This window comes from Jatropha curcas, chromosome 10, assembly GCF_041381405.1.
Source record: "Jatropha curcas cultivar XTBG-Jc1 chromosome 10, XTBG_Jcur_1.0, whole genome shotgun sequence".
Classification (NCBI taxonomy): Eukaryota; Viridiplantae; Streptophyta; class Magnoliopsida; order Malpighiales; family Euphorbiaceae; genus Jatropha; species Jatropha curcas.
In genome coordinates, this window is record NC_143160.1 from 2073843 (window position 1) to 2101258 (window position 27416).

The following is a 27416-nucleotide window of genomic DNA, read 5'->3' on the forward strand; positions in this document are numbered from 1 at the left end:
TTCTGTGTGTGTAAAATAAATACTTATTTTAATAAATTTAATATTCAATATATATTTATATTGAGAATGCAGTATACATAATATATGGAACACGTGTTTTTGCCATCAGAACGTCGGGTAATATTAAAACAAAGTCTTTTAGAAATAGTTATTTCTGACTTTAAACTCTAATTTTACAGAGAAAGTTAAAATACAGACCATTATAACTGATAAAATGGGAAATTAGAAAATAGAAAACCAAAGTATCCTAAATATATTTTATTTTTATATATTTTATTTAATTTTTCAATATTCGAAATCAAGATGCATACAAAGTTATGTCTTAGCTCAGACACACACCCTCTCTTCTCTTCTCTCTAGTTTCTCTCTCCACATTTCTGTCAATCTTTCTCTACGCGATCTCAACACGAACTCTCAATTCAAAAAGAAAGAAAGAATAATCCTTCAATAATTTCTATCTGTTCCAAGTTTTCTTACTTCCTAGATTTCTAGGGTTTTGGTTTTGCTCTTGCAATGACCAGAGCTGAAGGATTCAAGCGATTATCTAATCTTTCTGTCGATTTGTGCTGTTGAATCACTGCTTTACTCAAGCTTCAGAGCTTCAACTGTGTAAGTAAGTGTTTTTAATTTCGCTTACCTAACTCATTGAGCAGCAAATTAGTTTTGGTGCTTGTTATTGTTTATTCTTTTTTGGCAATTTGTATTTAGATCTGTGTGATGAGGTTGGGTTTTTTTGACAATTTAAGATCTTAACTCTTTGTCTGGTTCCTGGGATAATTGGAGAAAATGAAAATGCTAAGTGAGCCGAAGCCACTTTGTGCTACTCTAAGCTGTACTTTCTTATGTTGTAGATAATCTGAAGTCTGAGATTGAGATTTGGAGTTATGTTAGATACATTAAAGAAGGGAACCTCAGATATGCTAGCCGCAATAATTTACTGATTTTTGCAGTTAAGTGGTTGGTGGTTACTGAATGCACCTTGAAGAATATGGTTTTTCTTTTTTTGTTATTTAAGTGACATGGGTTGAATTAGCTGCGAAGAAGTTAAAACCGGAAACCTTAAGTTTGGAGCTTTAATGATGTAATTGGTGATCCTTGAAACCAGTCCATTAAGGATTTTCTCTTGATTTTGATTTTTGTTTTTTGTTTATTTATTTATTTTTTTTATGTTATTAATATTCAATAAATCCGGTTATATCTGAAGTTGTGTACTTAGCTACCTCTCATTTGGAGCAGTCATCCAAGGTGGTTATTACAGTAAGTTCAATGATCATTTTCGCATGGACATGTATGCACGTGTTTGAGCAAGAATAAAAACTATAAAAAATTTATCATGTGAAGTATATCTGCTGAATTTTTCTGGTGCACCTTATGTGTGCTTTGTGATATTGGCATAGTTCGGCAGTTAAATTTAATTTTTTAGGTGAAATTAAACATGCAGCTCCTCTTTATGTGCAGGTTCCATCTACCGTTTGTCACTCAAATCCTCCCTTGATTCTTGAAGAATTGTTAATTTCCTGCAACTATTTATTTATTTTTTGGTGGACTGCATTATTGGTCTAATAACATGGAACCTTCCTTTCCCCTCAACCTGTAGAAGTTGTGTGTGGGTTATAACTCCATATAGTGATATTATGAGATAGTTTTTGATGATGGAAATGGGATCACTTTAGTAGAGATTACCTTACAATTTCCGTAAGTACTGAAAAGCAGAAAACATGCCGTCATGGTGGGGCAAGTCATCATCCAAAGAAGTGAAGAAGAAAGCAAGCAAGGAAAGTTTCATTGACACGTTGCACAGAAGATTTAAGAGTCCAACTGAGAGTAAACTAAATGGAAGATCAGGAGGTTCACGAAGACGTTGCAGTGACACAATTTCGGAGAAAGGCTCTCAATCTCGAGCAGAATCGAGATCTCCATCACCTTCCAAACATGTTTCAAGATGCCAAAGTTTTGCTGAGAGACCTCACGCCCAACCCCTTCCCCTTCCTGAAGTGCACCCTGCAACTGTAGGGCGTACAGACTCTGGAATTGGTATATCAACAAAGTCAAAATTTGAAAAAGGCTCAAAGTCATCATTGTTTTTGCCTCTTCCTAAACCAGGATGTATACGTGGTAGGGCAAATCCAACGGATTTAGATGGAGATTTGGCTACTGCTTCAGTTTCTAGTGAGAGTTCCATTGATAGTGATGATCCTGCTGACTCAAGCCAACGCAGTCCACAAGCAACTGACTATGATCATGGGAATAGAACTACAGCAAGCACCACATCCAGGTGAGCATGCTTGTCCTTTATTAACTATACACTATTATACTTATCTGCTTCCATACTTGTAACTCGTCCTGATTCATGTGCTCTATTTTTGCTGAAGTGCTCTGGTCAAGGATCACCCTTCTACAGTCACCCAAATACACTTAAGAGAAGCGAAAAAACCAGCTGATATTTCTTTTGGCAATCATACACCCCCTACATCACCCAAACGGAGACCTCTAAGTGGCCATGTGCCAAATCTACAGGTCCCACATCACGGTGCTTTCTTCAGTGCCCCAGACAGCTCTATGTCGAGTCCTTCTAGAAGTCCTATGAGAGCATTTGGAACTGAACAAGTCATAAATTCTGCTTTTTGGGCAGGGAAACCTTATACAGATGTCACTTTGCTAGGATCAGGCCACTGCTCTAGTCCTGGGTCTGGTTATAATTCTGGACATAATTCAATGGGTGGAGATATGTCAGGGCAATTATTGTGGCAGCAAAGTAGGGGTAGCCCTGAATGTTCTCCAATTCCTAGTCCTAGGATGACTAGCCCTGGCCCCAGCTCAAGGGTACAAAGTGGTGCGGTTACACCAATTCATCCTCGAGCAGGAGGGACAACCATCGAGTCACAGACAAGCTGGCCCGATGATGGAAAACAGCAAAGCCACCGGTTGCCACTTCCTCCTATATCAGTTTCCAATTCCTCTCCCTTTTCTCATTCAAATTCAGCAGCAGCATCTCCCTCTGTGCCACGAAGTCCTGGAAGGGCAGAAAATCCAATAAGCCCTGGATCACGATGGAAAAAGGGAAAGTTGCTGGGTAGAGGCACGTTTGGACACGTTTATGTTGGTTTTAACAGGTATTAATAGATGATTGAATGTGGTAATAAATTTTTATGCAAATACACGTGAATGTCAAACAAGCTACTGTCTATCAGAATTAATTGCCATCCTGTATACGGTTCTACCCACGAACTTTGTTCACTAGTTGCTACTCACGTATGGATTTCAATCATATAGACTTTCCTTCCTATGCAGTCTTACAAGATTTATAACCTTTTGCCTGAATGATTTTTCAACCTGAATGCAAGTTTTCTAGTGTTGATGATAATTGATTCCTGCATATACTGTATTTTCATTTGATTAGTGAAAGCGGTGAAATGTGTGCAATGAAGGAAGTGACATTATTTTCAGATGATGCCAAATCAAAGGAAAGTGCAAAGCAGTTGATGCAGGTATGTTTCCTGTAAAAAGATAATAAAGACTGTTGCTTCTAAACATTTTTGCTTTAAACTCCAACCCCGACAGCCCAATAAAAATTCTTTTTCCCTCTCCTTTGTTCTGTGAACTCTTGAGTATGTTGGAGAGAAGTTTATACAACCAGTTTTCTTTTGTAGGAAATTGCTCTACTTAGTCGCCTACGACATCCGAACATTGTGCAATACTATGGGTCTGAAACGGTACGTCTTTTGTTGGCTGTTCTTCTTAAACATAGTACATGTGATAACTACTAGAGTGGAATATTTAATAGTTGTTTTGATATACTTGTTCCTTATTTGGTTACATCTGCAAACTGTTTATTTATTTGAAGACACTAAGTCCAGTAATTAAAGAACGGTGATGAAAAATTCTAACGATATTGTGGAAGGCTCTGTTTTTGGTTTACTCTCTAGAGTTGTTTTATGTCTAGACTCATGCATAATGCCAATTTAAAGTTACATTGACTGATGAAGGGGCAAATTTCTGAATGATTTACTAAACAGGTTGGTGATAGGCTCTATATATACCTGGAATATGTATCTGGTGGGTCCATATACAAAATTCTCCAAGAGTATGGGCAATTGGGTGAGCCAGTAATTCGAAGTTATACTCAGCAAATTTTGTCAGGACTCGCATTTTTACATTCTAAGAGCACCGTCCACAGGTGAACTGAGTTATTCATGTTGATCTGCTAATAACTTACAGCATTTATTTTCTTGGGTTAGATTTAATACTGTTCATATTCTTATACTGCATCTTTTTTGTACAGAGATATTAAAGGTGCAAACATACTCGTGGATCCAAATGGTCGTGTTAAATTGGCTGATTTTGGGATGGCAAAGCATGTGAGTGTAGACAACATTTTTCATTTCATATGAGATTAACCAGATTGAATAAGAAGTATATAATACATGTGAATTTAGGGACATGAATCATTTTAATGGTGCATATGGTATATTGATAATTCTAAATTCTTGATCAGCAAAATTTACCATATGATATGATTGATTTGTCAAGTTTATTTGCTTTGGTTCATGTACCAGGGGGCAACAGATGTGGTACAGACTTCTATGGGGTTTCTCCCTTGGGTGGTTACTATTTTATACCATGATTATGGATTGACTATAACTGTGGGTCTTCTGATCAAATCCTTCTTGCACAGCTTACCTATTCTCTGTTTTGCAGATCACTGGACAATCGTGTCCACTATCATTCAAGGGAAGCCCTTACTGGATGGCTCCTGAGGTTAGAGTATCTTCTTGTTTCACCTGTCCTTAATTTTGCCATGCTGCATATTATTTATCAATTATCCTTTCTGATGTTTGCACAGGTTATAAAGAACTCGAATGGTTGCAATCTTGCTGTGGATATATGGAGTCTTGGATGTACTGTTTTGGAAATGGCTACAACAAAACCACCTTGGAGCCAGTTTGAAGGGGTGAGTCATGTAGAGAACAAAACGAGATGTAAATTTTATGTAGTCTTAACGTTTTGTGTTCAAAGTTCTCCTAAATCATGCTTCTTGTGAAGTGGTTTGAAGTATGCCTCTAGGTTGTGTAGCCTTATAATTATTTTATGTATAAAATTTTGCTCTTTCTTCTGGTTGTCTGATAGTTGCAATTTTTATGGTCTTAGGTTGCTGCTATGTTTAAGATTGGAAATAGTAAGGATCTCCCAGCAATTCCAGATCACCTATCAGAGGAAGGAAAAGATTTTGTGAGACAATGCTTGCAACGCAATCCACTACATCGTCCTTCAGCTGCCCAGCTTTTGGAACATCCTTTCGTAAAATCTCCTGCTCCTCTGGAAAGGCCTATTGCAAGTCCTGAGCCTACAGACCAACCCCCTACAGTAACAAATGGGGTAAAAGCTCTGGTATTTTCTTTGTTAATTTTATTCCTTTCATATCTAGTGCTGCCTGAACTTAAGTGTTTGTGCCATGGTACATAGACAATATAAGTGAAGGCACATAAGTTTTCATTTTATGAACTTTTTGGGAGTAGCCTAAGATCATAAAAACAATACAATAAAGAAAAGGAAAGATTAATCTGGGTGACCCAAGATTTGCAACTAATGCTTGCTTAGAGACTAAAGTCCTGTGTGGATACACTCTTATATCAACTTCTAAATATTTGGTTAACCTTGGAAAATTAGAATTTTGCAACTTTTCATCAGTTAATTGGTTTATTTATTGTGATGGTGAGATCCTCGGTAATTTCTTGCCTTAATCATTTTCTCTTCTCAAGTCTTCCATAAGAGTTTCATCAGTTGATATGGTACAAATGATGTTCCAGGGCATTAGTCAAGTGAGAAATTTTACCTCCTTGGATTCAGAGAGGCTTGCAATTCATTCATCCAGAGTTTTGAAAACTAATCACCATGCCAGGTTCCCTTTCCCTCTCTCTCTGCCCTCGATATTTTTTTATATTTTTTCCATCATCATTAGCCTTTTGCCTGATTTCAGTTCTATCATCTATAGTGATATCCATATTCCAAGGAACATCTCATGTCCTGTTTCACCCGTTGGAAGCCCTCTTTTGCATTCAAGGTCACCACAGAGAATGTCTCCTTCACCTATATCTAGCCCACGGACCACTTCAGGCTCATCCACCCCTCTTACAGGTGGCAGCGGTGCTATTCCGTTTAATCATTTGAAACAGTCAGTTTATTTGCAGGAGGGCTTTGGAAGCTTGCCAAAGCCCTCAAATAATATCTACATCAATGGTCTCCCTTATCATGATTCCAATCCGGACATGTTTCGGGGAATGCAGCCTGGCTCTCACATTTTCGCAGACCTGGTTCCAAGTGAAAATGATGTCCTAGGAAAGCAACTGTATGATGGACAGTCAGTCTTGGCTGATCGTGTATCTCGGCAGCTCTTAAGGGATCATGTAAAGATGAACCCGTCCCTGGATCTAAGTCCCCATTCTCCTTTGCCCACTCGGACCAGTGGTATCTAACTTCATACATTTTTTGTGGACCAACCAATCAAAGCGAGTTTTCAAGTTTGCTGAACTGTCTTTTTGTTTCTACACGGTTAATGTATTCCTCCAATTAACAGCTGAGGGGACTAATGATTTCAATAAGCACGTAGGGAGAACTTTGGAATAAGGTTGAGGCCCTACCAGGTGGAGCTGGAGGTGGATGGATCACAGTGGCACAGCATTTAAGCTTGTGCAGTCCGGTCCATAAATGATCAGCATGCTATAAGCTATTTTTAGTATCTGATTCCGGTGCTGGATGTTTTGCTGCACCAGTAAATGGAATTCAGCTCCTGCAAATAAGAGACTAGCTCTTGCAGCTCAATTTGTAAAAAGGTTAACTGCTCGAATGGCTTCTGGTTTGACTGAAATCAAGAGAGATATTTTTCACCTCTGATTTGACTGAAATCAAGAGAGATATTTTTCACCAGGGAGGTGTGGCTTCTGCTGGTTCATCGTGTGGCAGTTCCTTCAGGATGGATAATATTCGAGGCGATGAGAACTGTACATTCTTTTAGATCATGGTATAGAAGAAAACAAGGATTCGAGTCCGTACAATTATTAGCTTTTGGACTACCATTTTAGGGTCTGAGACTGCTGTAGTAATGTGGAGAATAGAATTGAGGCTAGCAATTTGTTCGTGAAAGCAATCTTGGGTTTGCTGAGCCTGTGCATATTTGAAAACCTACAGTGGTTTTGCTGGCTCAGATTGACTGTGCTTGTATACTCTCTTCAATCTGATTTGCCTTTATGTAAATTACACTTCAGTTGATTGAAAAATGAAAATCTAATTCCATGATTCGATAATCTCTGGAAATGGGGATTGATGGCTTATACAATTTGTTTCATTTTATTTTATTTTTGGGAGTGATTTTCTCTTACAAATTACATAGAGCAGAGAAGAATCTCGCATTGAGGGCTTATTTTATTGGAGAGCAGAGAAAAAGAGCAGTACTCATTGAGTATGGGATTCTTACATCATCAAAATCTCTTAGCATGAAAAATTACATAAAGCCCAGATGTGAGATTCTAAACAACCACACCCATCTCTGTTTCTACGCAGACACTCAGACACAAACTTAGTCAAGTTAGCTCGAGAATGCCAAGCTCTGTATAACGGCAAATGCCAATAAAAAGCGTCTAATCCATTAGTTTACTTTCTCAAATGGGTGTATATATCATTCATTATTCATAGTTTATACGTGACTCTTAAAATTACAGTATTTAGAAGGAAGTATAAAATAATTGGAATTGTGTGGATACAAATCTTTTTTTCTTTGGCATAACCCTTTTAGATAAATAATAATACCTTTATGTAAAAGTGGCAAGTGAATAGCACAATATGACAACATGATTTACTTAAACCATTTCATGCTGAAATCCCAGAGTTTCTTTCCCAATTCAACATCACTCCCCAGAGCACTTGCTTTGGCCAAGTTACTGTCTGAAAAATATTCACCGCTTATCCCCTTCACTTGCGGATGCAATGCCACGTAACATGTTGTTGCAGCACCCTGCCACCAAATTCAATACAATTAATTGAGGATAATGTCCATAGATTTCTGAGCCAAGCAAATACTTAGTAGTAGTTCTGAGGTCTATTTCTCACCTGTTGAACATTTTTAAGCACGAGTTTACCAACTGCATCTACCACGCCTGAATTGGACAAAAAGAATTCAAGTTACAATGCCATTTCAAGTTAATTCATGACGCCAGGAGTATGACATATATAGCTTTACTGATGTCTGAAGAAGCATCAACTCAAACTATGCGATGTCCATGTGATTTACCATTGATAATGCCCATATGACGGAAAAGATTGGTGACAATTGCTCCTGGATGAAGTGAATTTGCCGTTATATTGACCCCATCTTCCTGCTCACCGCGAAAATCAAACATTATAATGGATTTTACTCAACATAACAAGAATTCCATAATACAGAAACAGCGGTTGATATCTATGCATACAAACTCTCTTGGCTCATTATCCATCCATTCACATGTAAACATCATTAATGGCACGATAGTAAAGTAGAGTCACAGCCAATTGCAGGTTGAAGATTTTATCAACTCTAATATGCAGACGCAGACTTCAGAGGAAGACTTCAACAAATTCCAAAAGAAACACATTACTAAAGTATTACTTGAGTGTAAAAGAATCCAAAAAACCAGCAAATAAAGAAATTGAGTACCAAAATTTCCTAATGGATGTACAACCTTTGTTTACTATGAAGAAAGCATTATTTTGATTTAACGGAGAAGCTATGGTACTCTTTAAAGGCTCAAGTAAGGATAAATGCTAGTGATAAAATCGCACCAACTTAAGACCACTGTGCAACTCCATCTAGCTCACTCTGAAGGTTCCCCCTTATAAAATGGATCATGCCATATTCTTCAGGCAGCTGTTCACATTTTGTGCTGTAGGGAACAGAATATCTAATTGGAACATCCAATGTGGAAGTTGATTATAGTTCTGATTGGGTGAGAGCACCACCTTTTCAAAACAAGAATTTCAGCTGAAAAAGATTCAATAGAAAAATGCAGCAAATCTAGGAAAAGAGAGATGCTTAGAACTCAAATTGATAAACAACTCCGTTTATCGAATACAATATGTTTAACTGCAGCTCCAAACAAACAACATGTTTAAAAGGTGATATCAGTAATTCCTTTCACCATGAAATTATTTTCAATAATGTGCCATCAAACTTAGATCAAAGATAAGATTGGATACCTTTAAACGCCAACTGAGCCCATTAGCATGCAGCACATTTGCAAGCTTTGATTGACCATAGGCACGAAAACTGCTATACCTGTATAAGTACAAGTTTAAACACAATCAAATTGCCATCTAAGAAGATTGAAATAAACATCGTACAATATTATCACAACTAACTGCCCACACTGCTTTACAGGTATAGCATCAAATCAAACTGTCTATAAGTTTTTGAAGACTTTAAATGATATTGTAAAACATTGTAAAACTGAATGCAACTCTAAGTTGTGACAGCATTACCCTGACTCGTCATTGATTTTATCAAAACGAATTCCTTCAGGATAAGGATAACGGTGAGCCTCTGATGAGACATTTACAATTCGTCCTTCTCTTTTACTTTTATTTGCAGTTTTCTTCATAGTCTCCAATAAAAGATTTGTCAAAAGAAAGTGACCTGCAAAAGAACAATCTTTTGAGTACAAATTCCATAAATCTATGAGAGCAGGCTTATACACAGCAAGTGTGGAGTAACAGATGAGCTACTTTAAAGTCTGAAACATCTCCATCTTGAAACTTTATTTTTCTAATTCAGATAAAACAGGGTAACATCATGAATTTAAGAAGAGATGTTGAAGCTTGACGAGGGACTCTCAAAAGCCAAATACCCCTATTAACATTGAAAGTTACAGATAATTCAGCATTTTAAAATAATTCTCATTAATAATTGCTATCTCAAAGGGGAAAAGAAATCATTAACTTAGGCCATTCTGCAGCAAGTACCATTTGCAGTATGAGTTACGTACCTAAGTGATTTGTTGCAAACTGTAGTTCAATATTGTCTTTGGAAAGCTTGAATGGTGTTGCCATGATTCCTGCATTGTTACTTTATGGTACGGAAGAAGGGAAAAAAGTGTAATTAGTTGCTCCATAATTGGTTAAACAGAGAACATGTAAGAGACACCAACAAAATAGACAACTGTGATGTGAAATTATGGAAAAGTTTGACTATCATCTGACTGATATAACCACGAATTGCATCTATACACTTTGCATATGTAAGATAATAGTTACTGTCAAGGTTCTCATTCTATTCTCACATTAAGATGTTCAATGGAAGACCGGAGGAATTGAAATCTGATGCAAATTTCCTCACAGACATAAAGGAACTGAGATCCAACTCCATGGCATCAATTTTGGCAGAGGGGATTTCCTTTACTATAGCTTCTTTGACATCTCTTCCAGCGGCCATATTCCTTACTGCCATAATTACATGGACACCACGTAATGCAAGTACCCTTGAAGTCTCAGTGCCAATACCACTAGATGCTCCTAAAATCATAGTAGTGACAGATATATTCCAGTCAGTAAACACACTAAAACTAATTATCACTATTATGCACTATTATTGCCCAAATCAACAGGAAATATAAAAAAAATGTATCTAAAGCACCCAGATTCCATTGCTCACTCTAAAATGTCTCTCTCTCTCTCTCTCTAAGATGATTTTGAAATTCAAAGAAGTACATGAGTAAGTGCGGCCCCTAATATAGTGTTTAGAAACCTAGATGCCAAAATCCTGTTTGGCAACCCCTTAGATTGTGTTTTTCTAATTCTAGCAAAACAGACAAATAATTACGACATGAGACAAATTGAACAGTTGTACTTCTCACAAGAATTTCCTCATAATTTTATCATCAAAATTTTAACGAAATTGTATACGACAGTACAACATAAGACGGAAAAAAAAAAAAAAAAAAAAAAAAAAAGGAAAACATAATCATGCTTCAATTTGGAAAATTAAGTGCCCATTAAACATATAGACAGTACAACAACTGGTTAACTCTCAATTCCATTTATCAAATTCTAATTTGGATATGCACCCCACATTTGCTAAATTGGAACGATACATCAGAAGTCCTAAACTAAACTCACAAAAAAGCCTCCAGAAACACGCGAAAATTGGAAACTTTCTAGCCATTAATACACATTTAGACATTCCACTCATTGACAGATAGCAATAGTAATAAATCAGTTCCGATATAATTGAATCCCACAAAAATAAACCCAGATCTTTAATTTGTGCAAAACAACATGAATTTTTTTTTTTTTTTTTTTTTTTTTTGAACCTGTGACAATGGCAGTGAGACCAGACCCATCAATCCCTTGTGTAACTTCCTCAGCTGTTGAAGATGATGAAAACCCAGATGGTCCTTTCCTCCTAAAAAACCACATTTTCCTCCAAATCTATATTTTACTATATTGTCGTGAACCAGTCTTCCTTCAAAGTCTGCAGCTTTTCGCAAGTTTAGTCTCAGCTGCTTTATTTTGGTGTGCTACGTTGAAGATAAAGTGTAGTCACAAGTTTAGCGTTGGTAGTTAGTGGAGTACACCAATTGCCGACACGAGTGATCTGGTGCTATCAGTAAATTGTTAACTGCCAGATTGACATTCCCATATCGGGAAGGGACCGTACAGTGAATTTATGCTGTCGTTTCAACTCAATTTTGTGTTGCAGAATAATTTGTATGGAAAATAAAAAGATAATTGGCTAAATTATAGTTAAATATATTAAGATACGAGTAACTCTTATCTTTTTAAAACTAACTATGAAATTTTTTAATTTTGAACTTCATAGCTACTCTGACTATAATATCAACGGAATTATAAATTGAGAAAATAATTATTTCGTCCCTGATATTTGTTATAATTATTTAATTAGTGACCGACATTATACAAATATTTATAACATTTTTTAGGTTCACTTCCGTCATATTAATTGGTCATTTCGTCCAAAAAATACACTTTTTCTGTTAATTTTGAGAGAAAAAGACGAAATTATCCTTTGGAAAAATAAATATTTTGTCCTGAGGCTTGCCATAATTATATAAATAGTGTTCGACATTTATACAAATATTTATAACGTTCCTGAAGTTTACTTCCGTCATATTAATTGGTCCTTCTATCCAAAAAATATACTTTTTCATTAATTTTGAGAGGAAAAGATGAAATTATCTTTTATAAGTTTTCATTGACATTATTGTCTATTCCTTTCCTTTAAAATACCTAAAACTCAAATTTTCACCATCTTCCTCAACTCGACGCAGTCTTCATTGCTACCATCGTGTCTCTGTCAACCATCATCTCCATAACCGGATCACCACCAAAACCAAAACCCGACATCCAAACTCAAATCAAGCCATCATCACCCCTTTTCCATTTATCTCTCTTCCCTTGATTAGAGGATTTAGGGTAGTTTGACCATTCTATTAAAAATTAACAGTAAAAAGTGTGTTTTTTGAATGGAAGGCCCAAGTAATATAGCGAGTGAACCTCAGGGATATTATAAATATTTGTATAAATGTCGAGAACTATTTAAATAATTATGACAAATCTCAGGGACGAAATAATTATTTTCCCTTTGAGTTTTGGTGGTGATGTGGTTGTAGAGAAGATGGTTGACAGAGACACGGTGATGGCAATGAAGGCCGCGTTGGGTTGAAGAAGACGGTGAAAATTTGAGTTTTAGATATTTTAGAAGGAAGGGATTGACAATAATGTCAATGAAAACTTATAAAAGATAATTTTGTCTTTTTTTTCAAAATTAACAAAAAAAATTAGAAGGACCAATTAATATGACGGAAGTGAACCTCAAGGATGTTATAAATATTTGGATAAATGTCGATGACTACTTAAATAATTATGGTAAATCTCAGGAACGAAATAATTATTTTTTCAAAAGATAATTTCGTCTTTTCCTCTCAAAATGAACGGAAAAATTGTATTTTTTAGACGGAATGACCAATTAATATGATATAAGTGAACTTCAGGGACGTTATAAATATTTGTATAAATGTCGAAGACTACTTAAATAATTATGGAAAACATCAGAGACGAAATAATTATTTTTCCTTATAAATTTCATAGTTAATTGACTATAATATATGGATTGATTTATTTTCATAAATCAAAATTTAAAGATTTTATAGTTAGTTTTTAAAACACATAAATTAAATTTTATTTTCCTCTAATTTTTTATGCTGGGCTCATTTATTTCGAAAACCGTAATTTACTGAAAAATATTTTTTAAAATTTTTCATATTTGAGATTCTTATAAAAATAAGTTAAAGAAAAATATGTTATTAATAAAAATTAAATTATTTTAAAAGAAATGATTTAATTTTTTTAAAGAGAAAAATATAATTATTCTATTGGTCAGTGTTAATCACTATCGATCAATGATTACTTCTTCTTATCACTAGCCACTACAAATTATAGATAATTATCATAATTTATTATATATATATATATATATATATATATATTTATTTATTAAATATTATAAATTAAAATATTTTAGTATTTTTTTAATTAATTTTAATATATAATCAAATAATAGAATATCAATTATTTGGAAAAAAATTTTCTTTGACGTAGGTTATTTTTCTTTGCGTAGGTTATTTTTTCATAAAACAATAGACTTAAATGCGAGGACTGAAGGCTCATAGCCTCAACTTTCAAAATCCAGATAATTTTCTAGATGGGCCCAGATTGGTATGCAGAGGCCCATTTTCAAAACCCAAGAACCAGTCATCTCTCTGATTCTCCACCCAAACCCTAACTACCAACACGTGCGAAGACAGCTTCATTCCGATAGGAGTCACGTGCGGAACTCAATAGCAGACACATTATCGCAAGAGAGAGAAACACAGAAACAGAAAACGGAAACACAAACAGAAAAAAAGGAAAAAAGGAAAAAAAAGGAAAAAAAGAAGAGCCTATTGAAAACCCTAACACCATTTCTTCTTCCTCCCCATTCTTACTGGCACATCTCTTATAAATTTATTTCATTGGTTTCAGTTCATCTTTTCTTTTAAGGTATGCAAAACCCTATCCCCTTTCTTTCCGTTTCAATACTCATACACATGTAATGATTTTCATTTCTGAATTCAATTAGTTAATTAATTAATTTTTTAATGTTCAGTTAATATGCGTACAACAATTAAGCCCTGTTTTGATGGAGGTTGCATTTTGTTTTTATAATTTGTCATTTTTAATCTGATTATCCATAATTCCATCAATTAAAATTTGCATCTTTTTGCTGGTGTTCATGTCTTGCGTTGGTATGATAGTTTGCATGAGTTTAATTACTGGAAATGATATGAACATTTGATTGTTTCTGTGGCTATGTACCTAGACAGGCGATGAAGAGAATAACTCATTTCTGTTTTTAATTTCATATGGAAATGTGCAGCAGGAACTCTGTTAGCAGCTATTTATTGATTTTAGAAATTTATTGTTGCATGAAATGAATGATTTTGGTTTTCAATGAGGGCCACATGTGATTTCTGTATACTATTTTGCCCCCTACTATTAGACATGAAATTTCAAAAGTAGCATCTGGTATTTTAAGTTCTTTCAGCCATAGCCTGTGAAGTTTTGTACAGGTAGAGGAATGTGAATTGCATGGATTAATCAACACAATAGTGACAGGAGAACATGAAAAGCAACCTGCCAATTTACTTTTGTTTAGAAAAATAGTTCATATGAAACTTCATTTTGTGTGTGCCTTCTGCTTGCCAAAGAAAAGAAAAGTCGCTGATGTTAATTTATGTTGTAGAAGTAATTGTACTTTGCAGATAAGATTCAAACTTGAAATTTCTAGTTTTTTCTTTTTAATTTCTTGTGTGACTTGTTTTTTATTAACGTGGTTGTCTATTTTTTGAAGATCAGATGAGGAAATTGGAGTTAAATTTTAATTTTTTGTAAATGTGTATGATAATTATGCTGATGGTAATCTATCTGGTATCTACTATGTGACATCTCATAGATTTTTGCCTGTCTTGTATTTCACAGAAAAGATCTGGGGAAGCTTTCTTGTTAAGAATGCTGATGCATGTGTCATCAGGATATGACAAAGTGTCAGTTTGGGAAGCATTGATAAAGAGTTTATACACTAACAAAGTGAATCTTTGGAAGAAGAGACGGACTGTATTGCCATTATTTCTCCATTGTTTTTGAAACCTTAGGTGTAAGGTTGTTTACCTTTCAGACACTCCTAATAAATTGTTGCAGCAATTGTCAGATGTCAGAAGGTGGTATGGCTGTTGTGAAACCTGAGGTATTTTCTGGGCTTTCATAGTAATTGTTTCACTAATTCAAAATGTTATTGCTTTTAAATCGATTGTGCAGATATAAACACTATCAAAAAAAAAAAAAAAAAAAAAAAAAAGATTGTGCAGATATAAACGAAACCTCCTGTCTTGAATTTTGTTGTTGTTGGGCATGCATGTATCTTTCTGGACAATCTGTTAAAGAGAATGGTTTGCTCATGGTCTAACCATTCGGAAAAATGAAAGAACTGTGAAGATGAGTACACATAGGTCATTGAACAGTTGCTTTTTCCTAAAATTGGGTGAGAGGAGAAATGTTGGAATTTTTATTTCAGGAATCAAGATTCTCTATACTTGCATCAAGTGATGATTTTCTTCTTATTTATCTTATTTTAGCCTTGACTTCCAAATCTGATTTCATCAGTGCTTATTTTTTTTCTTTTTATATTGTGTTTTGTCTCAAGATGAAGTCTTACATTTGGCTCCAAACTGCTGATGGTTCCATCCAACAAGTAGAAGAAGAGGTTGCCATGTTTTGCCCCATGATATGCCGAGAAATTCTTCAAACAGGCATGGGATCTTCAAAAAACTATGCTATATCACTTCCTCAACGGGTGAATCCTGCTATCTTGGGCTTAATACTTGATTATTGTAGGTTTCATCAAGTACCAGGTCGCTCTAATAAGGTCTGATTCCCCTGCTTTCTACATTTTTCCTCACTGCTGATTTATTTGCTTTTCTGTATGCTGTTTCTTCTCAGATATGTAACAAAACATATATATTATGTCTTAACAATCAAGTAAATGAAAAAAAAAAAAAAGTTACTGCTTTGTGGAGGAGTTTAAGAAAAGTTGTTTCTATTAGCTCGGTTATTATATTTGTAAAGAGGGGAAGGATATATGGGCGTTTATCATATTATTATATGTAGATGATCTTTCTCAACATCTATATTACCTTGTTCTTATGTCCAGGAGCGCAAAACCTTTGATGAAAAATTTATTCGAATGGATACAAAAAGATTGTGTGAGTTAACATCTGCTGCTGACAGCCTCCAATTAAAGCCTTTGGTTGATCTTACCAGTCGTGCACTTGCTCGAATTATTGAAGGGAAGACTCCTGAAGAGATACGTGAGACGTTTCACTTACCTGATGATCTCACAGAGGTTTGTTGCAAACATGATGTCCGTGCTTCCAACCTTTAGTCTTTGTTACTGTTTTTTTCACACAGATCTTGTTTTCTCATAGGAAGAAAAATTGGAGCCTCTTAGAAACATAACTGATGATCCACGCATCCGGCTTCTAAATCGATTATATGCCAGAAAGAGGAAGGAACTGAAAGAGCGAGAGAAAATGAAGGTGGTTACTTTTACTTCTGCTGTTTGTGGCTTTTGTTAACCCACTCCACTCCCATCTTTTACATCTGAATTTGCATGATTTTTGATCCATTGGGATTTGTATTGAATTCTTTAAACCTGTTATATGATTATGTGCATTGCAATAATCGAAAATGAATTTACTATATGACCCAGAATGTGGAGGTTGAGGAGGAGCGTGTAGATGAACGTTCAGTTGACGATCTCTTGTCATTTATAAATGGTGAAGATGGAGGTATGCCTGCAACATGTTTTGTCTTCATTCTGAGAAGATAGCATGCTTTATCTTCTTATCAACCTGATAGCTACTCTGCTTGTTCAATCAGTACGGATATTCTAGTACTCCATGTTGATCATGTAGCTTTTAGGAGTTTTTCAGAGAATCAGCATTGAAATAGTTGATATTTTGAATTTGTTTTCTACCTTTTGCAACTTTACTGAATATGAGCCCCTGCAGATTCAAAAGGTAATAGAACTAGTAAGAATAAAAAGAAGAATCGGAGAAGAAAGGACCCACCAAAGGAACCTTCTTCAAACAGTTCAAACGAAAGCCATAAAAAGGTAGGCATCTCTCCTTTTGTTTGTCTGCGTGTATGCTCTCACATGCTCTTCCACTGGTGCATTGTCTGTGAAGTTACTATCTATATATATATATATAGGGAAAGCAGTAGAGGATTTTTTTCTTTTCTCTTATTAGTCTATCATCACTGATTTCAGGAGACAGACAATCATTCTTCTGCATGCCATAATGGGGAGGTTAAAGATATTTTGGCACCCTCTCCTAGTAAAACTTCAAAGTTGCAAGAATCTGATTCTGCCACGATTTCACCTAAAATTGAATTTGATGATGCTGATATTGATGATGATTTAGATCCTGCAATGAAGGAGGAACTTGACAGGTTAGGTTGTCATATATTTGAGTATCTTGATTTGTATGATAAATTCAATGTGTGTTGTTCTGAGCATTTTTGTTTGGAGAGTTTAAGGAAGCATTTTATTTGTGCAAGAGCATCGTTATTGTTGTGATATAAAGTTTACAATTTCTTTTTTTTCTGATTCAGGGAAGTTGAGGACTTTGCTCGCAGATTAAATTCGGATTGGCCAGAAAGGATGCAGGAAATACTTTCTTTGGGCCAAGAAAGAAGGCTAGTACCATTGTCCATGAATGGGAATGGCTCGTTGTGTAGATATTCAGGTAAGTTATTCTCTAGATTTCATCTTTTCTCGTCATGGTTTCTTTTGGTACTTCTTCATTTGCATTTTCCATGTGTTTGGGATCATGGAGTTGAGGGCTACTTGAATTTACTGAGCTGATGTCAAATTATGCAGTGGCTTGATAGTGCCTAAAACCACCCTGCTGTTTTACATATGCAGACTGCTGTTAAGGAAATAGAGTGCTCATCCATCTCTTTGTCTAAAATGAAATGAGGGATTCTCAGTGGGGCTTGGTCATCTTTTCATTTATAGGGCTTATTTTCTCCATTGATCGAGCATGCAATAATGCATTTGATGTGTAAACAGGTTTGGATAGGAGATAATACAAGGGTAAAAATTTCCTTGGATAACCTTCAGCAGCTTGAGACGTTTGGTGAAGATGCTGCCTGCAGTTCACAGCTGTCAGAAGATAGAAGAATTGACACTGTTATTTGGTGTGGACTGCATGTGAGTATTTTGTCTGTTTCAACATCACCAAAGTACAACATTCTTTCTTGGCGTCTTGTATGTTGGAAAAGCTTTTGAAAATGAAAAATAAGAACTCTGAAGAGACAATATGAGCACAATTTGCTCATTTGTCTTTTACCTTATTCTGTTGTTGCAGTTGTTTGTGACTGAGCATTCTCATCTGCGAGCTCCTGTACCTGTCTCGAAATTATTTCTTTCACAAATTTTCTTTTCTTTGGAATATCATTCAGATTTCTTTTTCCACATTCAGTGCATGGCTTCTACGTGTGTTGTTCACGAAGGCCACCCGTCTAGAAAAAAAAATTGAGTAGATGAAATGCACAGTTGATTTTTTGACAACCGTTCCTTGAAGATTTGACTTGTTTCAGAATTGTCATATGGAGAGAAAATTAGGGGAAAAAAACTTTAGTAGAGGTGTAATAACACAATCTTGTAATATTATTTTGTGATTTTTCCATACTAGTTCATTTTAAGCAAATGGAGTATTGGCTATGTAGCGCGATTTGCTCAGTGGCTGAGGAACTACAATTACAGCTGTTCTTTGTACGAAGAGATAATCTAAAAATTGTCATTAGGTTGTTCTGTCTTGCCTTTTTGATTCGACATGCCATTTTTTTTTTTTTTTGTCATTATCATCTGCTTGTAAAAAAGCATACTCACAGAGGAATCCTTGTCCGACTGTTACTACAGATTCACTGAAACATCATAGTATGATCTTTCTGTGGTGGAAAGTATTTTTCAAGTCCTGTAAATGATAAAAATTACTGCTAATTGAGGATTTTTCAAGTCATGTCGAAGCCATCTTTAGCATTGTTGTTTTTAATCATTCGTAATTAGGGAAATAGCAAAACAATGGCAACATGATATCAAAACCAGTTTATTCTCCTGTATTTATTTACAAGAGGGCTCATAAAAGCAACATCTTTAATCTTTAACCTTACTATTACACCCAGAATAATACTTCTCAAATGCCCTAGGAAGATAAACAGGCAACAAAAAGCCAAAAAGATTGAAACACCAAAATGCCAGATTAGCTACAGCAAGAGCTCTCCCAAAATATACCCTCATGGGAGATCCTCCATAGCCCTCTTCTACCTTGGACATTTCAGTCTTCAACCACTCGAGAACGGTGAAAATCCTCTTGGAATTATAGAAAACAGGCACAAAAACATGTACAGGTAATGCAAACCTGTCCGAAAATGCTACTCCTTCCATGAAAACTTGACTTGCTAGGAGAAAAAGATGTGGAGCGGCTGCTTTAATCCCTTCTTTATCACCTTCATAAATTCCTAAAAAGATATAAGCTATGGGGAGACAGAGACCAATAACAGCACCAACAGACACGTAGATGGATAAAATCTTGCTTTTGGGGTCAAAAACTAACGAGTCCTTTAATGGCTTAGCACAAGAAAAAGCAACTCTAGAGAGAAAGTACATATAGATGATTGAAAAGATAACGAAAGCAAAGTCTTCAAGGCTTACCAAACTACTTGCAGCAAGAACTATTATGATAGCAAGAGCATTTAGTTGGTTGAAGCTCAAGAAACTATCTTTGATTGAAGGGGTAACTTTTTGGGTCTTTTTTAGGTCTAGGTCTTGTTCTTGTTCCTCTGGAAGGCTTATGTCATTGAAGGTTGGACCAACGCCCCCTGACATGTTTTTTTTTCTTTCTAGAGACTTTTGAGTGGAGAAGTGAATTGGGTTGGGATTTTCTTGAAAAGAGGAGAAGAAATCAAGAGAAGGTTTTGGAAAGAGACGTATGAAAGAAAAAAGAAAACCAATAACAATAGAGACTTTAAATGGTGAGGATAAGTATATAATGTATAGCAAGTATACAAGTGTCGGTCACTCGTGACTTTACAACTATGGTACGTGGCCTCCGGTTGGAACATGGGACATCTCTGCGAGTTTACTATTATGATACCTACCAGTTTTGTCAGTCAGTTAGCTTAGATATATTAATAAGTTTGCAACCAAGTTCTTGGTGGCATTTATTTTGATATTATTTAATCACATCCAAAAATATATAGGCCGAAGTATGCAGCCACATATTTTCGGCTCAAAAGGCAAGCCCAGGCCTTTCAACGTAGTCCACTGTGGATCATAATTTGCTTCATTGACGAAAATACCCCCATCCAAACTAAACCAAAGAAAATAGTATATTCATTTCAGTAGAGACAAACTAAATGAAAGAATAACCAACCCATATAAAATTAAAGAACAGTAACAATAATAATAACGGAATAAGAGCCCGCATAGGCAAACTCCATTCTTCCGCTAAATAGGTTAACGGGAAAATTTTTGCAAAGAGGAACTTTGCAATGCCTAGAAAACCATATTTATTACAGAAAATTTTTTGACCATTAAGCCGGAAGTGATGCGCTAACCAAATCTACTATGACAACTAAAGTAATTTTCTGACATAAGAAGACTTTCCAGAGAAAAAAACCTTCCTTCGATTTTCGGACAGAAGACCTTCGGTAAAACTGGAACCTCTGCTAAGAATGTAATGGCGATTAAGCTGTGCAAATCTGTATAACAAAAGGAAAAAAAAAAAAAAAAAAAATCCCCCTTCTCCAACTTTATTAGGTGATAGTTTTCTGCTTGGGCATATACTTTAATTTAACACCTTTCTCGGGCTTTGTTCTGAACTTGGCTTTCCCGGCTCCAGCAGTTGAAGACTCATGGACCACTACGTCAACTAACTGATTCTCCGGATTGCCAAGGAACCCAGACTTTTTAGTATCTGATGACTGAGCTACACTGACCAGACAGTCGTTCTGAATCTCTATACCTTCTGAAGATTTTAAGTCTGAAGACAGAACCAATTTGACATGTTCAGCTGCAATGGCCTCCTTCCACCCTGCATGATAATAAGATCAGAGGACAAGATATTGGTGATAGGAGAAGACCACTACCTTTATAAACAAAATCAAGAACTTACTCTCGGCAAGAAATGCTTTTGCTGCATCACATGAAAACTGCCAGCCTACTGCATGCACATTCCCATGTGGAAGTGGAAAACCATTCTCTGTTCCACCATAATTATCATCCACAGAGGACGAACTTAGATAGTTTACACTGGATTCAGTATGGTCGTCAACCTTTTCAGCAAGCTCATCAACTTGAGATTCTCTAATGTCATTTTCAACGACTACTGGACCTTTCATTCCATTTCTACTTACAGGCCTCCAAAGCTTTATTGTTGACCGATTTGTGCTGCATTGAGCAGAATCAAGTCTATTCTGCTTGTCCTGAACATTGTTTTTCTTTGGCATTTGATGATCTGAAAGAGAATCTTCTCTGGCTCCATCAAAAATTTTATCCTCCTGTTGGCTGCAGTTTCCAAGCGTAACAGATATAGAACCTATTAGAACTTCATGTTTCTTATTCTGATCTGGTTGGTTTATTGCTTCTTTCTGTACTCTAGTTTTCAAACTGTCCCCACCATAATCTGCTTTAAGTTTCCGGCTCCATTTTCTGTTGCCATTGATTAAAGGCACCAGTTTAGAGTCCCTGTGATTTCCATGCCTCTGCACATTGCCAAGTTTTGGTGCTTGAGAATTCTGACTTGCATGAAAACCATTTGGTACATGATTCCATTGTGATTTTGGAGACAAGTTCCACCGGGCAACTATGTGCCTACGACTATTTCTTTGTACCATTCGTTGTTCACTATTATGACTAATGCCAGGGTCACTATAACCGGTGCCAGACACTGTCTGAATTTCCAAATCCACACCTTCATCTGTGTTTGGAAGTTGGAAGGGCTCAAGCAACAAGGGAACATGATCTGGCAGTGACTCCAGACCATGTACAGTAGAATCACATTCATTCAAAGGACAGGACATTTCAGCTGAAGGTACAGCCTCCAGTATGTCATCAATCCGCTCCTTAAGATCTTCCTGCTCCCCTTGCCTTTGCTCCTTAGCCTTCTGTTCTTTCTGCCTGAGCTTTTTCTGCCTCTTCCGCTCCAAGAGCTCAGCTTGCCTGCAGACATTCAGGAGACAATCGACATTGTCAAAAGAAAATAGAAGAGTCCACTCTTCCCAAATGAGTCTCTATATTGAAGAATAGATTTTTGATATGTGAAGTACTTGTAATGCAGCTCTTAATTTTGTAGGCTTCAAGCAACATTTCCTAGTTCTAAAATATAGTGTGTATGGAGCTTGTACTTACAATCTGCAGAATTTGAGAATCCTTATACTCTAGACCCAGTGGTTTGAAAATTTCAGAGAGATGGCTATATATATATATATACCCCGTCGCTTAATCATATATATCTAATATTTAGGCCAATTATGTGTTTCATGAAAACATGAAGGCTTTCTTCTTCGGGATTAAGGCTTTGTGTTGGTGTTGTTGCATGTTTCATGAAAAACTAAGAAATAGTTCCAATGCAATCTAGTTTTAAATGCGATCTCATGGACAGTAGAACTGCCTCCGTCCTCTTGCTTCAGCATCTCATAGAGTACCTAAGATGAGCAACTCCAGCCCAAAGTAGATTCATTGATGCTCAAGTCAGCATACAAATATCCATATAAAAGCAAACAAATACGCTTTTTGATGCAACATGGCACAGAATATCATTCTATCAAAGTCAAGAATGAAAAAAAAAAAAAGAAATTAAAACAAACATATAATGCACCTTCTCTGAGCAGCTTCTTCCTCCTCCACAAGCAACTTTTGACATCTTAGAGCTTCAGCATCCTTGTCAGCAAGCCATGCTTTAACCTGAGTACACCAACAAATAGCGATTTAATCATGGCATACAAACAACACTGACCATGCTTTTGGCTGAAGTCAAGTGTAGTCATCATGACACACCAAGTGCAAGACCAGTGCATTCAGCACATGCTTGCATATGTACATTGATAGTACCTTAGCCTTAAAAGAATGAAAAAGCAAGAAAGTTACCAATTGCTGTTCGACCAGGAAGCTGGTGCAAGCCACTAAATTTTTTGTTTCAAGACCAATCTTCCCAGCTTCCCCATCAAAAATATATTTTTGCATTGACACAGCTGTTCCACACAGGAATGTTTTTTCACTTGCATCATCAAGGATGCTGAATAGTTCCTCAGAAGACAAAGGAAACCTGGAAGGCCTAGCTTGGATAATATCCTGAAAAGAATTTTCAATGTATCAGATGCATAGTATAAAGAAAATGAGAGCCGATAATAGATTAAAATCTAGAAGATAAAGAATGAATGAGGAAAGGGATGAACTCTTACCAAAAGTGCAGAACCAGCCCTCAGACAATATTGTGGAAGGGAAGAAAATCCAGGTTTCCGAATAAGAGCCATCAATGACTTTATAATAGAAGAGCCTGGAACTTCCTAATAGTTAATTAGGACAAGACAAGGAAAAAAATAGATTATAAAATAGTCAAGGACATGCATGAATTAGGTAACTGGAACTTGTGCTTCTGGCTTTCTATTAAAGGAAAAGAAAACATGGAAGCAAAAATGAATGCTACAATTGTTCAGAGCTCTAGTAACAGAAGACAAGTTTTAGAACAACTCCCAACAGAGATAAATAAAGATGTAGAACAGCAAAGTCAATCATCCAATTACCAAACTTGACTAAATTTCAAATCGATTGACAATCAGCTATCACATTAAGAATGACTGACTAACAAAGGAAAACTAAGTAGTGTTGTTTTTCGACATCAACTTGCACCCAAACCAAACTAACCCCACCACCAAACATAGATTTCTAACTGGCAATAGGAAAAAAGGCTAAAGAAAAACTTTGGAGTAAAGAATGAGCTGAAACACATTCCAGCATCAAATGAGAGAACTAACGAAGTCAAAAAGTAGAATACCTCTAGCAAAACATCCTTGAATGACAAAATTTCCTTTGCCTCATCCTCAGAAAGCTGCAGAAACAAGCTGATAAGTGTCATATCAGAGAGAGCAAGGCATTCATCCAACCTCAACAAGGAAAAAGAATATTACCTTATCCCAAAAGGTTCCCAATAGATCCCTATTTTTGGAAGAGTCCTAGAAAATGTAAAAGAAAATCTTTTATAAACAAAACCAAAGACTGTAAAACAAGAAAGATTTTAGACAAAGAAGCAGCTAATACTAAAGATATCAAGATTGCAGATCGAAATTAACAACAGCATCTGTAACCAGATTTTCAAGCTTCAAAAGGCCTCAAATAAGATAAAACAAAATGAATAATAGTTCTACAAGAGATGAAGGAAACCTTGTCAAGCTTTTTCAATCGGTGGTGCACACGTATGTGTCTTCGATAGTTAATGGATGAACAGAACTCTCGGGAACACTTTTCACACTTTTGCATCTGCACCTTCAAAGGAGTGAGCAAAGGCCAACCTGGGAGATCTGGGAGAAGGAGAGGCAATAGAATCAAATGCATGGTTTCAATGCCAAATAAGGCCAAATCATAACATGACTCAAGATGTCTACCTATTATCTATAACATCATTTTTGAGTCACCATTAGCCTTAGCAAAGGCACAACAGCCTCAGCGATTTTGAGTCACATCATCTGTTCAGAGGCACAGTCATTGTTTCTTTTACAGAAATGCCACCAATTATAAGATTTTAACAGGATTCCTTATCCCAAACCCCAGATACATATTACTGATACCCCTCTTAAAATAATGTGCAATCATTTCTATAACATGGAAAATTTAGAATTATTGCAAAATTAGCAAGTACCTTGCTGATCTAAAGCGTGGAGTAATTGGATCCATTGTACCGGGCTATCCCCAGCCCTTGAGAATGACAGAAAGGGCTCTTTCCCAATTGCTTGCCTAATAAAGGTGTCTAGGGAATCATTTCCCTCCTCTGCTTTCATCACATCTGTATTGCTTGAGGCCTTGAGCTTTGCAACTGGCATTTATGCACACAAAAAAGCTGAACTCGGTAACTCACTGAAAGCCACTGTATAAAAGACCAATACCAATATTAAAATCCCATAAACAAAAAACAGATGAGTGTATAAAGAAAAATGTAATTGCGAAGAATCCCTTCAGGATCACAATTTACAAAACAAAAACAGGTTATGGAAGACAGCATCTTCAAATGAAGAATTAGCAATAGAAGCAAAATAGGTCTCTAAACCCCAAGGAAAAGTTCTCTCTAGGAGAGAGTCCGTGCTCTTTTTATTATCTTTGTTGGAAAATGCAAGTGACAGAAAAACTCATTCATAGACCACACAAAGAACATTTTAAGAACTAATACAATTTCTAATTAAAACATAATCTAATTCATAAAATATCACAGATGCAAACAATGCCAACCTACCTCCTGATAGACACTAATCAGGATTCACGACCAAACTTCCACAGTTAGCCAAGGTATTGAAAAAATCACTTTATAAGTCTTCCACATTGAAATATTGCTAAGCTTTTTAATTCATTTTGCCTCTTTATTGTGTGGCTTAATTCCAAATTCTGCAATAATTTGGGTATAAGATAACTTTTGTTTCCAAAGATAACAAATCATTGTGCCGACCTATGTTGCGCAGAAACGCAAAAGAATAAACACAGGGAAACCACGTTTAAAATATAATTATACAGGGAAGGGAAATGGGAAACGTTTTCGAAATGTAAATGGCTAGGAGTTTCCATGCATCATAGGTGCCTACTAATGAAAGGATTTGGTCATAGGTAACATCTACGATTATGAAGGTGCCTGTGTTTCCATGCTCAACCAGGTATATAATATCTCCATGACCATAACAAACTCGTCGGTACAAACAGATGAAAATCAAATCTGCAAAACCACAGCAGATTCCAGCATTGCCAAACTCCAAAAGATGTGACAAAAAGACACGACTCCTTAAAAAAATTTACTAAGCAAACAAAATTCGATATAGCATTCATCAGATCATAATAGCGGCGTAGAAGAAATTTTCGAAAATTAATGTCCCATCAACCAGAACCTCGCAAAATAAATTTTCATGCGACAATTTACAAAGAGAAAAGAGCCTAAGCGAACCTAAATGACGATGGCTTTCACAATCTAGAAGTGATATATATAAAAAAATTCAGAACACTCTTCTGTGCACCTATTTTCGCAGCAGAAAAAGAGAGCACGTAAAAAATAAAAAAATAAAAAATTCATAAAACAAAACAGAGCTCGTTAGCGTTTGCGGTACGTGATCTGTGATCGATATATAATAACGAGAATAAACATAGAGTTTCAAACGCCAAAACAAAAAATGAGTGTAGTGATCCGCTTGCGTACCAGTGGAGAGCGGAAAAAGAGATCGGCACGGAGGCAGGGAAAATCTCCGGCGATCGGAGGATGTAGATTCAGCAGGAGGAAATCAGAGAGTGTTCGCAGGGAAAGAAAATCGGAGAGAAATTACGACAAAGTTGATCGGCCGAGAACTAGGAAAAGAGAAGGAAAAAAAGAAAAGAGAGAGTTTCGGGGGAGCGAATTGTAAGAGAAAAGAAATAAGGTAAAAAAGTGACCCTTTTTATTGCGTTTGTAGAAACTAGAAATTAAAATTTTTTTTAATTCCGAAACAAAAATTAATGCATGTGTAAGACGTGGTGGGAGATACACGCGCGGTTTTGGACAAGTTTGATCACATGTAACAGCCCAAAAGGCCTACCTCATTCTAACGATTGGGCCTCGGATTTATTATTGTTAGTTTTTTTAATTTTTTTTTTTTTAACAAAAACGTCTGATATCCAAAATTCACCATATTAATCCTGATTCCTACCTAGTACATCCATGAAACGATAAAACGCTCTATTGCTTTAAAAATTTCAGATGTTTTTAATGCCTAGTCGCTGATATGATTATATTGAGTGGTTATTCATTTGGTTGAAAATAAATTTACGAAATTTGAAGATTATTTTTAAAAATGAAATGAAATTATTTAAATTCTATAATTAATAACCGATTAGGTGGTGGTTTGATGAAGAGTGAGAGGTCACGAAATTATTTTCACTAATATGATGGGCCAAAAGGAGAGCTATTTCTGTTTTTGACCTCAAATGAATCAAAAAAATTCCATCTTTAATTTTAAAAAATAAACTAAATAAAAGAATTTGACAAATT

General features: G+C 35.9%; 5 protein-coding genes across 11 annotated transcripts; 2 read left to right on the forward strand and 3 right to left on the reverse strand.

The window, feature by feature from the left end:
• Window positions 1–309: 309 nt before the first annotated feature.
• LOC105648445 (mitogen-activated protein kinase kinase kinase YODA) lies at window positions 310–7301 on the forward strand. 4 transcript variants are annotated; one of them, XM_020685186.3, is made up of 13 exons: window positions 311–613; window positions 852–949; window positions 1459–2275; window positions 2373–3113; window positions 3401–3488; window positions 3651–3713; window positions 4017–4177; window positions 4283–4358; window positions 4699–4758; window positions 4844–4951; window positions 5149–5388; window positions 5808–5899; window positions 5993–7301. In XM_020685186.3, the coding sequence occupies exons 3-13, from the start codon at window positions 1719–1721 to the stop codon at window positions 6471–6473; spliced, it is 2667 nt and encodes an 888-aa protein (XP_020540845.1). In that variant the 5' UTR covers window positions 311–613; window positions 852–949; window positions 1459–1718; the 3' UTR covers window positions 6474–7301. The 4 variants fall into 4 exon arrangements, with proteins under 4 accessions (XP_020540846.1, XP_020540845.1, XP_020540844.1 ...); XM_020685187.3 differs by lacking the exon at window positions 852–949 and having other exon boundaries at window positions 310–613; window positions 5149–5376; XM_020685185.3 differs by lacking the exon at window positions 852–949.
• A 307-nt stretch (window positions 7302–7608) lies between these two features.
• Window positions 7609–11606, reverse strand: LOC105648447 (short-chain dehydrogenase TIC 32, chloroplastic). The gene is made up of 8 exons (XM_089726617.1): window positions 11334–11606; window positions 10305–10536; window positions 10011–10090; window positions 9508–9661; window positions 9226–9304; window positions 8285–8369; window positions 8104–8150; window positions 7609–8008 (listed from the first exon to the last, which is right to left on the reverse strand). Exons 1-8 carry the CDS (start codon window positions 11437–11439, stop codon window positions 7850–7852), a joined length of 942 nt encoding a protein of 313 aa, XP_089582743.1. The 5' UTR covers window positions 11440–11606; the 3' UTR covers window positions 7609–7849.
• Window positions 11607–13880: 2274 nt separating this feature from the next.
• LOC105648448 (SKP1-like protein 21) lies at window positions 13881–18955 on the forward strand. 3 transcript variants are annotated; one of them, XR_002286021.3, is made up of 11 exons: window positions 13882–14082; window positions 15061–15325; window positions 15782–16003; window positions 16289–16480; window positions 16563–16673; window positions 16847–16925; window positions 17148–17251; window positions 17408–17589; window positions 17752–17885; window positions 18212–18352; window positions 18510–18955. XR_002286021.3 is itself a non-coding variant. In XM_012234836.4 (10 exons), exons 2-10 carry the CDS (start codon window positions 15290–15292, stop codon window positions 18073–18075), a joined length of 1071 nt encoding a protein of 356 aa, XP_012090226.1. In that variant the 5' UTR covers window positions 13881–14082; window positions 15061–15289; the 3' UTR covers window positions 18076–18205. The 3 variants fall into 3 exon arrangements, 2 of the variants coding, with proteins under 2 accessions (XP_012090226.1, XP_012090225.1); XM_012234836.4 differs by lacking the exons at window positions 18212–18352; window positions 18510–18955 and adding an exon at window positions 18065–18205 and having other exon boundaries at window positions 13881–14082; XM_012234835.4 differs by having other exon boundaries at window positions 18212–18955.
• A 279-nt stretch (window positions 18956–19234) lies between these two features.
• LOC105648449 (uncharacterized) lies at window positions 19235–20166 on the reverse strand. Its single transcript, XM_012234838.3, has one exon. The coding sequence runs from the start codon at window positions 20027–20029 to the stop codon at window positions 19298–19300; it is 732 nt and encodes a 243-aa protein (XP_012090228.1). The 5' UTR covers window positions 20030–20166; the 3' UTR covers window positions 19235–19297.
• Window positions 20167–20560: 394 nt separating this feature from the next.
• Window positions 20561–26810, reverse strand: LOC105648450 (C2H2-like zinc finger protein). 2 transcript variants are annotated; one of them, XM_089726843.1, is made up of 10 exons: window positions 26592–26810; window positions 25059–25283; window positions 24584–24720; window positions 24331–24375; window positions 24198–24251; window positions 23605–23709; window positions 23291–23494; window positions 23022–23107; window positions 21318–22363; window positions 20561–21236 (listed from the first exon to the last, which is right to left on the reverse strand). In XM_089726843.1, exons 2-10 carry the CDS (start codon window positions 25237–25239, stop codon window positions 20959–20961), a joined length of 2136 nt encoding a protein of 711 aa, XP_089582969.1. In that variant the 5' UTR covers window positions 25240–25283; window positions 26592–26810; the 3' UTR covers window positions 20561–20958. The 2 variants fall into 2 exon arrangements, with proteins under 2 accessions (XP_089582969.1, XP_020540645.1); XM_020684986.3 differs by lacking the exon at window positions 26592–26810 and adding an exon at window positions 24805–24885 and having other exon boundaries at window positions 25059–25101.
• Between the last annotated feature and the right edge of the window lie 606 nt (window positions 26811–27416).